Source organism: Eurytemora carolleeae, unplaced genomic scaffold (assembly GCF_000591075.1).
Source record: "Eurytemora carolleeae unplaced genomic scaffold, Eaff_2.0 scaffold571, whole genome shotgun sequence".
Classification (NCBI taxonomy): Eukaryota; Metazoa; Arthropoda; class Copepoda; order Calanoida; family Temoridae; genus Eurytemora; species Eurytemora carolleeae.
This window is the reverse complement of record NW_019396700.1, coordinates 122,512-136,915: the sequence shown is the minus strand read 5'-3', so window position 1 is coordinate 136,915 and position 14,404 is coordinate 122,512. Positions and strand designations below refer to the sequence as shown.

Sequence of the window (14,404 nt, the reverse complement as noted above, 5' to 3'; positions counted from 1 at the left end):
CGTAAATATAATATACGTTTTTTTCCAGAATATCTTTATCAAAATGGAACAGCGTGAGATTGAAGATGTTCAAATATCAGATCAGAACTTTAACTGTGTATTTTTTAAGGTACCTGGATATATTATCAGTTCCCCCACCACACTTTCCACTCAAGCTTAGAAATGTACCTTGCTTCAAATATCTTAGTCTAAAACTTCAAATACAAATTTTTAGACTTATTCCTACCTATCTCTGTGTGCAAATTAAATATTAAACACGTCTCTTAGCGTCTAAAAAAATCAGGATAACCGATTAAAATTGATGTTCGCATAAGGACTCTTTGTGACTTTTTACATTACATTGGGAAAAAATTACGCCCAAAGATATATTGTTGTTATTTCGAGGATCCTTTCTTACATTTGTATATTACATTGTGTGTGCCGTGTTTGTTTTCAATATTCATATCAAATTAAAAAATCAAATTTTCCAGCTCAAAAGCATGAAACATAACCGAAGGAAACTTGCCTTATAAATCTACTTTAAGTGAAAACAATGAAGTGGCGTTACTTGGGTACTTAGATGGGGGGGGGGGGGGATTTGTTGTGTAAAATTTTTTGTGAAATAACGCAAACATTTAATTTGAGAAAAAAATTTTAGCCTTTCGAGTTTGTATGAAAAAAGTCATAAATTTTCTCCATTTTCCGTTTTTTTTTTGGAGGGCTGATGTTACCGTAAGGGTGCCCCCCACCCTTCCCCTAATTGCATCTGTAATAAAAAGATGTGAAAAGCAATTGTTCAATACAATCGTTTTTGTATCGTTTTTGTTTATTGTTTTTTCTCTCAGGTTCAAAATTTGTAAACTAAACAAAGATGAAACTTGTAGAACTTCTCAGATTTTTGTGAAACCTCGTAAAAGTCGAAAACCCGGCTTTTGAAAAATGAAAGCTATGTCCCATTAAACGATAGTTTTTTTGTTTTTCAATCGTTTTCAATAGCGATCGTTTCGTTTTCGAAAAACGACCCGCTGGTTTTGAACTTTTACAAAACGAATAAAACGATTTGCGACCGTTTTTTTAATACGATTGTTTTTTTTAAATTCCTTTTTGAAAAAACGATCGTTTAAAAACAATATTGACAATTATGTTAACGATCGTTAACGAAGGGTCGTCGTTAATGATCGCTAACGAAACGCAAACGATCGTTTTTGAAAAAAAATACATGCAACTTTCTTGAATGTCGTCTTACATGAAGTTAAACAGTTGTGGGGGAGCTAAAACTTTTTGATGTTTTCTTAAAAACTACTGAATGATAAGTACATATGACCTTCAGGTCGGTTTCCGATCGTTAACGAAGGGTCGTCGTTAACGGTCGTTAACGATCGTTAACGAAAGGTCGTCGTTAACGATCGTTATCGAAGGTTCGTCATTAACGATCGTTAACGAAGGGTTGTCGTTAACGAAGGGTTGTCGTTAACGAAGGGTCGTCGTTAACGATATTTAACGAAATGACGAGTTTTATTAAACGATCGTTAAGAAAAATGATCGTTTTTAAAAACGATCGTTTTAAAAACGGCCATTTTTGAAAAACGAACTTTTTTAAAAACGTCGTTTTCGATTTTTCGTCGTCGTTTTCAGAATGAAACGATTGTTTTTCAAAAAAAAATGAAAAAGTTGAAATCCCTAGGTACGAGTAGTTAAATAGCGTTTTGTGACCGATTAATCTTAAACCAGACAGACCTAGTTAGTTCATAATTTCCCAACTCTGGTTCCAATTATTTTTTCGATAAATAGGGAGACCTAGTTGTTTTTAATTTCTTACTTTATAATTCTTTGTTTCCTAAAAAGCTACAGGGTGTCCCACGAAACATGAAAGTTAATGAATAGTTTAAATGTCTTCTTTCGTAAGTTGTTTAGATATTTGATACTCATCACGAGGAAGGACTCATTGTAGTAAAATTGATTTCAAAGTAAAATATATTCGGGAAAAATTTGTGTTAACGAAATAAATTGCAAAAAGTTTTAACTTATAATCAAGTATATGGAAGAAGACATTCAAAACTATTCACCAACTGTCATGTTTCGTGGGACACCCTGTTTCTTTTTTTAACTATTCTAGACTATATTATTCTATCGATTATACCATGAACTAACTTTTTTATTATCTCCAGACCAACCTTCGGAAAATGCGGGTAGAAGTCAAGAACAGGGAAACAGTCAAGGGTGGTGAACAAATCAAGGTCAAGAATGCAGTTCATGGAAGGGGAAAAACAGCTTGCGAGGAAGAATCTTTAATAGCTGGTAAAAAAAAATTACGGAAATGTTGTTAATGGTTAAATTTTTAATTTTTCTAATTTCTAGTTTAGTTCACAGAATTTATAGGATTTGTTAAATACACTTTTTATATTAGATTCTTGTTTAGTTTTAAGTAACCGACTTTATTTATTGAGTTAAACATAAAAACTTTAATGTGGCAAAAATTAATACCTAGTTTTTCTATCTGAAAATTGATAATTTACGATTACGGTTCTCTGTAAAAATGACTTCCGGATATATGAAGCACGGACACGACAGGATACCGGCGATATCTTTCTCAATTTTACTCTGAACAATGTTCAAAGAGAAATTATGTAACTTCATGTAACTCGTTAACTGGAGTGACAATCTTGACACTTGACTGGTTATCTTTTTACACAGATCTTTGATAAAAATTTTAAATGAAAGAATAAAAGTTGATTTTGTTCTTTCCAAATTTTGTATTCAATGCTTTAAAAGCTTTGATATTTGTACCTAGATAAGTTTGCGGTGTTGTACAGAGAACATCCTGATGTACATAAATCAATTTCTGAGTTCCAGCAGTTCAATTCTACCGTACAGCAGGCAATACACAGATTAACATATTTGTGCATATTCATCTCATTTTATTCAGAACATTTTTTTATCGTAATATTAACAAAAATTTGTTTTGAAAGTTAGTCCATTAATTTTCTGTAAAAGAATAGAAATTGCATAAATATAAAAGTGATCTTGAGTTAACATAAGTTGTGAATCATGGGATCATGCAATCATCTCCATCTTACGCAGAACTTCGAATTCATTTAAGTCGTCGTCGATATCCTATGGTGGTCAAACCCTGCCGGGATAACAATTGAGAGATTAAGCATTGATATTCAATTTCAAAAGGACTCACATTGGATATCTAGCTCAAGCTTTAAATATAACTGATACTACAAACATAAAATTCAACTTCAGATATTTATATTTTGGGAAATCAACTTAAGAAAAAGACCAATTTATATTTGTAAACGTATAAAATTAATATCTGTTTTGTTATTCAGTTATTTATTGGAAATAAAAAGTAAACACTCATTTATAAAATATGATTTTGAGGACAAAATGTATGCAGGCATCGTCGTATATATCAATACAATGAAGACGACTTTAGATTTTAATTTTTAATTTTCCAAAGCTTTTAAACAGCATGGATACAGTACATATAATATGAAAACAAAGAGAAGCTTGCAATTTACAGCTTCCCTTTTGTTCACTTGTAATTTAAAAAAGCTTGTCAGAAGTCAAAACTAAAATAAAAAGTTATCTTTATTGTATTGATAGAAACGCTGACTACCGTATTTCAGTCTCAAGTGGGCTGCTTTGGTTCGGTCTTCTTAGGAAAAAATATTTTAATTTTTTTGTTGTCATTAAAACTGTGTAATTAACCAGGATATATCTGGTAAACTGGCAGGATTCTCAGAGATTGCTCACACAGACAGATTTAAAAGGTTAAACAAAGTTTTAAGATTTAAAAATCAAATCATTCTCTTTAATCAATCAATTTCTATTTCAATAACAGGAACGTGCTTAAAATATTTTTTTTTTTTAAATGTATGGATACATTTTTGTTTCCTATTTTCTTTGAAACAATAGAACGAAAGACAAAGAAGTCGAATTAAAAATCATTTAAAACAATGAAATTCAGCAATTTTAATTTTAAAATTCCGAGAAAAAAGTTAGATGGACTCAAAGTGCGGTAGAATAAAAGGAATTCAAATTAGTGACACTTAAACTTTGAAACTGTCTTAGATTTAAAAAAATGAATTAAACTTATTGTGACATGGAAATGGAAGTCTTTGATTTAAAAGAATAAAGTTTTTAATAATATGATTGTACGACGCCTTAGCTTTAATTGTAGTCTACACTCATTCTTTATTAAGTAGGGTGATATTTAAATTTTTATGTTTGAAAATTCCAAAATTGGGCAATAATTTTTTTTTTTTTCAAATATGTTTCTGTGTAGAGTTCAACATTTTTTTATTTTAGAGTTTATTTTTGAAAATATTTGTCATGACAACCGTTATACAACATCCTTGTTCACAGATTTCACAGAAATTCTTTATGAGATTTCGTTTTTTACTAATGATTTTACATTCTATTGCATTGCGTAGTAAAAACAGTTTCGTTGCTGGCTTATTACGTAACAGTGAAATTTGTACACAACTCATATGTAAGCTGATATAAAAATTAAAATTAAGTTTTCCGGCTAAAAAATATTTTTAACATATTCAATTTTATTTTATTTAAATTTTGAGAAAATTCTATAAATATTTTAAAATGAATGCAGCTGCAAATATTTTGACATTTTTTTCTCTAGATCTCCATTCTTCTAGATTTCCTAGATCTCATCTCCTAGACCTCCTAGATCTCCTAGATCTCCTAGATCTCCATTCTCTTCTTGTTGTTTGTCATCTTATTGGGCTAAATTTAGGAAATATTTTTATCTGAAAATAAATGTTTGTAGGTCTGACCGAGCATATGTGAATATCCAGATGTTTATGTTGAAACGATATCTCAGAAGGATTCAACATTTTCAAAACAACATTCTTCTTTCTCAAACTAAATTAATGGTAGATATTTTCAACATCATCAATAAAATCGGTTTTCAAAGGGAAAAAAGTTTAAATTTTTTTCCAAATGTTACCCATCAGCCCATTAGGCCCAGTCGTTTGGCTGGCTATAGCCGACTTATTTATATGAGCGAAGAGATATATAATAAATATAGATAATGAAAGTGGACTTGAACCATGAAAATGTAAAAAAAATTTAGAAACTGAACATTTTTCTCAAAATTTTTTTTTTATCTCCACATCTTTTCACCCATATAGTGTTACCCTTTGATATTTATACTTTTGACAGTTTGATCTAGCAGAATAAATAATTTAAAACACCAAAGGTTGCTAAGATATTTGAATTAGAAAAAATTAAGAATATGGTTCCCTTAAAAATTTTGATAGAAAAAATAAACCGATCACAATTCAGTTATATTTTGAGAGAAATTTTATTTGAACGTTTTGTTAAAAAGATTCACAACAAATTTGTTAAGGAGAGCCTGGAAACTGGAGACCCAGATGTGATTAAACAACAGAAAAATATGCATTTTCTTCTAGGTATATATGTGCCTTCATTTCTTTGTAAATTGTTAAAGGGACTTGACACGTAAATTTAAGTTACTCTGCTGGTATAGTGGCTTCATTTCTTTGTAAATTGTTAAAGGGACTTAACACGTAAATTTAAGTTACTCTGCTGGTATAGTGGCTTCATTTCTTTGTAAATTGTTAAAGGGACTTAACACGTAAATTTAAGTTACTCTTCATTTGCAAAGCTGCATTTTCAGTACCCTTTAAAGCTTTAATTTTGTTTCAAACTCCGGTTTTCAAACCCCATTTCAGGGGCACATATGTGAGGGGCGCATTTTTGAGGGGCACATTTTTTAATTTTGTGAATAAGTATTTATAAACATGCCTCAGAATTCCAAGTTGAAAACTATTTTGCTTCTGTAAAAGTGGAAACAGAAAAATGTTTCATCCCTAATGTCAGATTAAGGGTATTATTGTGATTACTGAAAATGACAAAGACACTCCCTTTAACTAATTTTACATACGAAATAAAATACACATAGACAATAATGAATTTTTATATGTAACAGATAATAATAGGAAAACAATGTGATTGCAAAATTTGTATTTTGGAATAAAGTTACATAATCAGCTCTGCTAGAACAAGACAATCTAAAATTTATTTTAAAATGAAGTCAGTATTTCTTAAATGTTTGACATATCTTACTTGTTATACAGGAAGCTTAACATATTATGGAATGTGTACTTACGTAACGATTTTCAGCCGAACGTACTTAAGTTCATAAAACAATTTTCTCCTCTTCAATGAAAGATTGAAGTTTACATCAGCATATTCGGAGGCCACCGGAGGGAAAATATTTTCAACGGGGGGAATAAACATTTTTTATTTAATTTTTATTACTCCATCGGAGGGATAATAATTTACACTCAGCACACTGATTAATCCACCGGAGGGATGGTAATCGCCGCTCAGGACACTAAGTACTTCACCGGAAGTATGCTAATTAACACTCAGAACACTAATTATTCCACCACAGGAAAGATAATTAACACTCCGAACGCTAATTACTCCATCAGAGGGATGGAAGTTAATACTCCGGACACTAATTACTCCACCAGAGGAATGGTAATTAACACTGACGACACTAATTACTCCATCAGAGGGATTGTAATTAACACGCAGGACACTAATGACTCTACCGAAGTGGTAATTACCACCCATGCGATGGAGTGATTAGTGTCCTGACTTTTAATTACCATCCCTCTGATGGAGTAATTAGTGTCCAAAGTGTTAATTATCAACCCTCCAATGAAGTAGTTAGTGTTCTGAGTGTTTATTACCATCCCTCCGTTGGAGTAATTAGTGCCCTGAGTGTTAATTACCATCTATTATATGGAGTAATTAGTGTTTTGGGATGAAGTATTTAGTGTCTTGAGTTTTAATTACCATTCCTCCGATGGAGTAATTAGTGTTCTGAGTGTTAATTACCATCCCTCTGATGGAGTAATTAACATTGAATAAATAAAAACATTCCCTCCGGTAGCCTCCGCTACAGGGGAGGGTAACCCAATATGCTGCTGCAAACTTCAATCTCTCCATTTAAATCCCCTAAAAATTTGACAATTTGTATGATTTGGTTAAAATACAAACAAATGCTTTTAATAGAATGTACTTGCATGAAATTAAAACTCCTATTGTGCTCTACATTTTTATTCAAAACTAGCTGAAGGGCCCGGCGTTGCCCGAAAAACAATTTTGAGGAAAATAAATTTCGAATTTGGTTTAGCCTATAACACTCCCCGGCCACCCTTGAGTGTCCACAAAAAAATTCAGTCCAATCGGTCCAGCCGTTTGGCTGGTTATAGGCAATATATATATATACAAATGTCTTGTTTTTTTATTCAAAATAATACAATAAATGTTCTATTTTTGTAGTTAACAAACTGAAAACCCGGCTGAAGCATATACTGGACGTGTCAGAGAAGTATGCGACATTAGAACTGTTTGACGAGCTATGCAGGGTGGTCGCCGATATAGATGTCGCAGATATTGACGTGGACGGTCCAGGTGAGTTCTATGCAAATCATAAACCTCATTTTAAGATAAATTAGACACAGGGTGTCCCACAAATCTTGAATTTTTTTAAAATTAGTTTGGCACTCGTTCGTCAATCAACTTGTACATGTGTGATTCTTGAAACAAAAATCACAAAATTCTTCTTATCCTGGCATTTTTAAAATGTGGTCTGCTATTTTTGTGAAGATATGAATTTCATGAATTTCAATTCACAAAACAAGACCAAAATTGAAATTTAAACAAATTTCTTCATATCTCCTGTAATGGTGAAAGCAAAAAAAGGCAAATCACATTTTTTTAATAACTCTAGCATTAAACTTCTAAAACTTGTATCACTTTTTTTAGACTTCCAATCTAAAACTCTAGCACTGCAGAGACAGGCGAGATCTATGGAGGTGCTTACAGACATTGATAGAACAACAAACCTGACATTCAATAATAATCATACTTCACAGCTTTCCCTACCCACATCACAGTCACACACAGCTCTACCTTTCCAACCTTCACTCCCTTCTCTACCTTCACAACCAACCCTGACTTCCCATCCTAGCCAACCAGTTCCGTCTGCTGTATCGGCCAACGCGGAATTTCAAACCACTGCTCCGGCTGGCTCTGCAGCCCAGCTTGCTGCACCGACCGGTTCGTCAGCCCAGGTTGCAGTACCGGTTAGCTCTGCAGTTCAGATCCTGATATCCCCAGCAGTATACCCTTCTTGTCCTACATCAGCATCCAACTCTCCACCCTCCTCCCCTGAATCCGCCCCGGGGGAGGAGGGGCAGGTTAGAAAACGTGCTTCATCAATGCAGTCTCTCCAAGAACATTTATCTGTTCTTAGTAAAACATACAAGAAAACATTTTCAAATAGAAGATAGACGCATTCAGTTCATTTATTTTTCAGAACCAATCAGATAAGACACATTTTGTGCATTTTTTCTCCTGAACCAATCAGATAGACGCATTTCGTGCATTTATTCTCCTGAACCAATCAGATAGACGCATTTTGTGCATTTATTCTCCTGAACCAATCAGATATACCCATTCAGTGCATTTATTCTCCTGAACCAATCAGGTAGACCCATTCCGTGTATTTATTTTCCTAAACCAATCAGATATACCCAGTCCGTGTATTTATTCTCCTGAACCAATCAGATATACCCAGTCCGTGAATTTATTCTCCTAAACCAATCGGATAAACGCATTTCGAGCATTTATTCTCCTGAACCAATCAGATAGAAGCATTCCATATATTTATTTTCCTGAACCAATCAGTGACAGATAGGCACATTCCGTGTATGTATTCAATGCATTTACCCCCCTCCTATTTGATATTCTTTCTTTAAGTTTAAACTTTCCATCGTTTCTAATTTTTCTGGTATAAAATGACATTCCTTTACAAAAAGCTGTATTTAACATAAACCAGCGTAAAAATCTTTCAGGTTTGCGGGATTCAATGAAAATTTTTGCATAACTAATACCCAGCCTTTTTTTATGATTGAATGAATATAAATAACTCATGTCTAATTCATAATTTGATGATTTTCATAACAAAAAACTTTGTGGAGAAATATTAAAAACTTCTGGGGAAATTCATTAAATATAATTGCACTTCCAGTATTCAACGTACCTTAGAACAGATATTAGGTTCCAAACATTAATGTTGGAAACACATTTAGCATTTGCATTTAAAGGCCAACTAATTTGAAACCCCGGTCACATTTTATATTCTTCCATTTTTACAATATTTTTGTGAATCAATAAATAACATGTATTACGCGCGTTTTTAGGCATGATTTTAAATGTTTTCATACATGAAAATGTTTTTATAGCAATCTTAAAAATTTGTAAAAACTGTATGGCTTTCAAGTCTTTGTTTGAGCTTCTAGTAATGAGCTCAGCCAAAAGGCATGTGTAATTGCCAAAATTCTTTATTGGCAGAACTTCCAAATAAATTGTATTGCCAGGAACTAACTGCAGACTTTTATATATAATTAGTTTTAAACTTAAAGACACGGAGGGTTCAAGCTACCAAGAAACTCTGTTTTAACCTACACAATAAAGTTTTAAACACGCCGAAATCAGATTGGAAAGTAAACTATTTTCAAAGTGGTTCAAAAAAGTAAACACCCCGGTTTTAAACAAATTGGTTTTAACTAGTTAACAAAATGGTTTCAAACAAGGAAAAAAATCAGTTTCAAAATTATTCAAACTAGTAAACAAATTAGTTTCAAACTAGAACAAAATTTGTTTCAAACTAGAACAAAATTTGTTTCAAACTAGTAAATATATTAGTTTCAAACTAGTTAACAAATTAGTTTCCAACTTGTTAACAAATTGGTTTCAAACTAGTTAACAAATTAGTTTCCAATTAGAACAAAATTAGTTTCTAACTGTCTACAAATGGGTTTGAAACTAATAATCGAATTGGTTTGAAACTAACAATCAAATTGGTTTGAAACTATTATACAAATTAATTTTAACTAGCTATCAAATTAGTTTCAAACTAGTTAACAAAATGTTTTCAAACTAGTTAAAATAATTAGTTTCAAACTTGTTAACAAAATGGTTTCAAACAAGAAAACAAATCAGTTTCAAACTAGTTCACAAAATGGTTACAAACTAGTAAAACAATTAGTTTCAAACTAGTTAACAAATTATTTTGCTACTTGTTAAAGATTTTGTTGAAAATAGTTAACAAATTTAGCTTCAACAAATTAGTTTCAAACTAGTTAACAAATTGGTTTGAAACTAATAATCAAATTGGTATTTGAATTTGATTTTTCGCTTGCAAATTTAAAAAGATTATTTTAATTTTTGGACTTATTTGCCTGAAGTAATATTAATTTCAAACCAAAGAAATTAAACACCAATTGACACATAATCAACCACAGTCACCCACACATGGGTTTTATTCTGAGATCATAAAATTATTAGAAAAAAAAGGCAACTCTGACCCAGATAAATGTTATTTATATAGTTCTATGGTATAGTTTTTCAGTCAAATTTGTAAACCTGTCTTTATCATGTGATATGACCCAAATGATTTTTTGTGAAAATTATGTGCGACATTAATTCCTCCCCCCCCTTTACCATACCCGTGACCCCTCTAGTGAAGGTCGGATGTACCTGAACATATTTATGATTAAAGAATGTGATATTATTTCATCCAAAAATATATCGTTTTCTATGATTTGAATAATTTATATTTTTAGAGCCTAGGTAGAGATTAATAAAAATACAGATAGAACGCTAGATGTCGTCTGTTTCGCTACTTAGCGATTTTCCTAAAGACCTAATGAAATCTTTATAAGTACCGAGTGGTATTTCTCTGGACAGGATTGTAAGACTTCCTTCTCTCAACGCTCTCCATAACAAAGGGATGATAATAAGGTTCCGAACGTTTATTTTTCTGAGTCTTCAATCTAAATAATCTTTTATAAGCCCACAGAAAAAGCATTGAGTGATAAATCATACAAGCACAGCAATAAATCAACTCAGGCATTAAAAAACTGTGGAATGGAACCAATACATTACATTATAAGATATCAACCATAACCGAACATAAATAAGCAAGATTCATATAAATATAAAGCATAATTACCGCAGTGATCCTAGAATTTCACACGGTTTAATAATAGACGATCTTTACTTGAAAAACAAATATATACTAAGGTAGAATCTGCCCGCTTCCACGCAGAAAACTTGCGCATGCGTAGTCGGTCTGGAAACAGCTTCTAAAACTAGTTTTTACAATACGTTCTGTACAGATCCTCAGGGAGAACTCAGGGATTCATAGGGGCATCACATAGACTTTATGAACGCAGCATGGCTCGCGTAACATCGTCTTTTCAAGATTTAGGGGTTTTTCGATAACAATAACCCAAAGGAATTAAACGATTTCAGTGGAATTACGTCAAAAGAGAGCTTGCGCGCAATTCTTTTGGGTATCTGCCTGAAGGTTATTGTGAACGAAAAACTCAAAGCTTGAAAAGACGACATCTAGTGTTCTATCTGTAGTGTAGGGTTGGAAGAAAACTAGCAGAGTTGGTTAAACAGATGATTAAGTATGTTAATATTTAACATAAGGGACTGGGAGTAGGCGTGAGTATAAGTAACTCTCAGTTTATAAAAGGTGGATTTCGAACCACAACGGTACCCGTTAAAGCTGTGTCTAAACAACAGAGCACAACCAACAATTTTCTATTTGAAAATTGATTGTTTCTAATTGTGGACTACTGCCTCCGAAAAAATATTGGGAATTGTTAGAATAGAACTGACCAGCAATGCCTGGTATTTGATCTGAAAGTGCAGTATTGTAGAGAGAGACTTAAGGATTCATTTGATACCAATGAGACATTTTTAAAATAAAAACTTAAAAACGTTTGCAGTATTTCACAGTTGCTTCAGCCAGCATGCAGAGGAAACATTTTTACAATTATTTAAAGGGAGTGACTGGGTCGTTAGGGCCGTAGTAAATTTGAATTTCTTTTTTGTTCATATATACTAATGTTTGAATGGACTAAAAACTGGTTTGTGAACAGCTGACTTTAGTGCAATTGTACTTTAGTCCTATCGATGCAGCATCCTTTAAAGTGGTTTTTGACCTTAGAAAAAGCTTTCGGCATTCAATATTGGTAACTCGGTTTTAGCGTTTTTATGAAACAATCATAAAATAGTCCGCGTTTGATGTCATTTCCAATATGTGGTCTGCCATTCTCAAAGATATCAGAGATTTTTATTTATTGACAAAAACCATGAAAATGTCTGATTCTGAACAATATCATTGATATCTCGATGGTAATTTTGAAAGCACAAAATTGGCAGATCGACCACATTTTGGAAATGGCAGGACTAGGGCTTTTCTCCAGGGTGCCCAACTTAAAAATGTTAAAATCCAAATTTGTATCTACAATTTTTGTTATAAAACCAGCCCTAAACTAAGATTCCAACAGGACATATCACTTTCTTCACCTAAATTTTAAAACGTGAATTTTATGTATATTCTGATAAACATTGTTTGCAGTATTATAAATGGGATATGTCTTCCTACAAACATTTGACTCTTTTTCATTCTTCTTGTTAAATATGACGTTTTTTTGTACGAGTTTGATTGAGCTGTTTAATATTTCGTATCATGTTTTTATACGTTTTCCTGCTGTCCACTCGTTTATATTGACTAAACTTGAAATCTATATGTAATAAATATTTGATTTAAACCGATCTGTCCAAACATTTTTGTGGTACCTCCCATGATCTGGTGTACTGCATAAGTTCATCTCCCCCAAATAGATTATCAAGTACAATAGGTGGCAAAAGAGAAATGGACCAATCATATATGATGTCACAAGAGTCAAATATAACAAGAAAAACAAGATTTTCTCCCATTAGTTGAAATGTTTTCCAAGATAAAATATAAAAGTGTAAAAACAGAAAATCATGAACACATAAAGTTGCACTTATGTTACTGTAAGATAAGCACTTTATTCTAAAATTATCACTATTATTAATAATTTTCTTGAATACAAATACAAATTTGACACTTGTGACGTCAGAATACAGTTGTACTGAGATTATACCAATTCATCGTTGCCATCTAATGGTAATCTCCACTATGATGCTTAAAACCTTTCAACACAACATAATTTCTTTTGAAAAACCTATTGGGAGCAACCGTTCAAGATTTAATAAGATTTCTCCATTTTCTACATTTAGAGGCATATACTTGTATTTGATTGCATGTAAATATATACTTCTCCAAACACTTATACTTTTTGTTCTTACTAAACTCTTCATTTCTTAGACAATGCAAATAGTACAACATAGTTTATTTATAATTAAACAATATTCATAAGCAATACTTATTATTGGTCCGATTAGTGTATGTGACGACGGCGCTTAATTACTACTTTAGGACAAGAGTCCGAGGACCATAGATTGATAACAATACAGATAGAACACTAGATGTTGACTTTTGAAGATTTAGGGGTTTTTGTTTACAATAACCCTGAGAAAGAAGCCTAAAGGATTTTCGCACTGGCTCTCCTGTCTTGTAATTCAACGCTTTCTGTCGGGAACTTCTTTGGGCTTCGGCCTCAGGGATATTGTTAACGAAAAACCCTTTTACCTTGAATAGACAACATTTAGTGTTCTATCTGTATTGTTATTAATCTATGTCAAGAGCAAAAAAGAAGCCTGCACACAAAAATAGAAGACAGCCATTTTATATGAATTAATCGCGAAAAGTTTTATGTGAATATGGATTATAGATTAGTGCTTAATGATACCTTAAATAGGATCGCATGATTTTTACAATAGCTTTACACACACTGTTCAATGTTAATTTAAATGACATGTTACTTTTTATGTTTGATTTAAAAGTTATAATTATGAATTGTAGAAACTAATCTTTTTATTTGCTCTTTTCCAATAATTTTCAAATTCCTATTCCCAGACTTATAGTACCACTTATTGAAAGGTTTTTAGCTTTCATTTCCTAAAACAGTAAATCAGAATTAAGTTTTCTTTAAATTTTCTGGGACCAGATTTATTGAATAGCCCGAAGTAGCTGAACCCCGTAGATGTATATTTCAACCAGTTATCTTGTGCGCACGGCTAAAGTAAAATGCGCTATTCATTAAATCGTGCCCCTGTTTTCTTTTATAAATAGTTAAATTTTGAACATTAAACACACATCACAATTTTAGATAATTACAATACATTTTTCATATGTTTACAGCTTCTAAAATCATTAAATATGTTTTTCTATATTTTTTACGAGTTTGCGCAGTACGCGTAGCGGAAAAAATTTAGTAATTTTGACTATTTGGAAAAACTATTGAGTAATGAGTATTCCTTTACCATATTACTTAACGTATTTCTTTATGCCGCTTTATAACTATTGGGGAAAACTGTTTGTGAAAAACTATCTGATTTTAGATAA

At 32.1% G+C, this 14,404-nt stretch overlaps 1 protein-coding gene across 2 annotated transcripts; it reads left to right on the top strand.

The window, feature by feature from the left end:
* On the top strand, positions 1-9,176 carry LOC111707543 (uncharacterized). Of its 2 annotated transcripts, XR_002766465.1 has the most exons (9): positions 1-109; positions 2,148-2,277; positions 2,771-2,856; positions 3,700-3,758; positions 4,775-4,880; positions 5,357-5,420; positions 7,327-7,458; positions 7,813-8,757; positions 9,080-9,176. XR_002766465.1 is itself a non-coding variant. In XM_023480660.1 (8 exons), exons 1-8 carry the CDS (start codon positions 44-46, stop codon positions 8,337-8,339), a joined length of 1,170 nt encoding a protein of 389 aa, XP_023336428.1. In that variant the 5' UTR covers positions 1-43; the 3' UTR covers positions 8,340-8,903. The 2 variants fall into 2 exon arrangements, 1 of the variants encoding a protein (XP_023336428.1); XM_023480660.1 differs by lacking the exon at positions 9,080-9,176 and having other exon boundaries at positions 7,813-8,903.
* Positions 9,177-14,404: the final 5,228 nt, after the last annotated feature.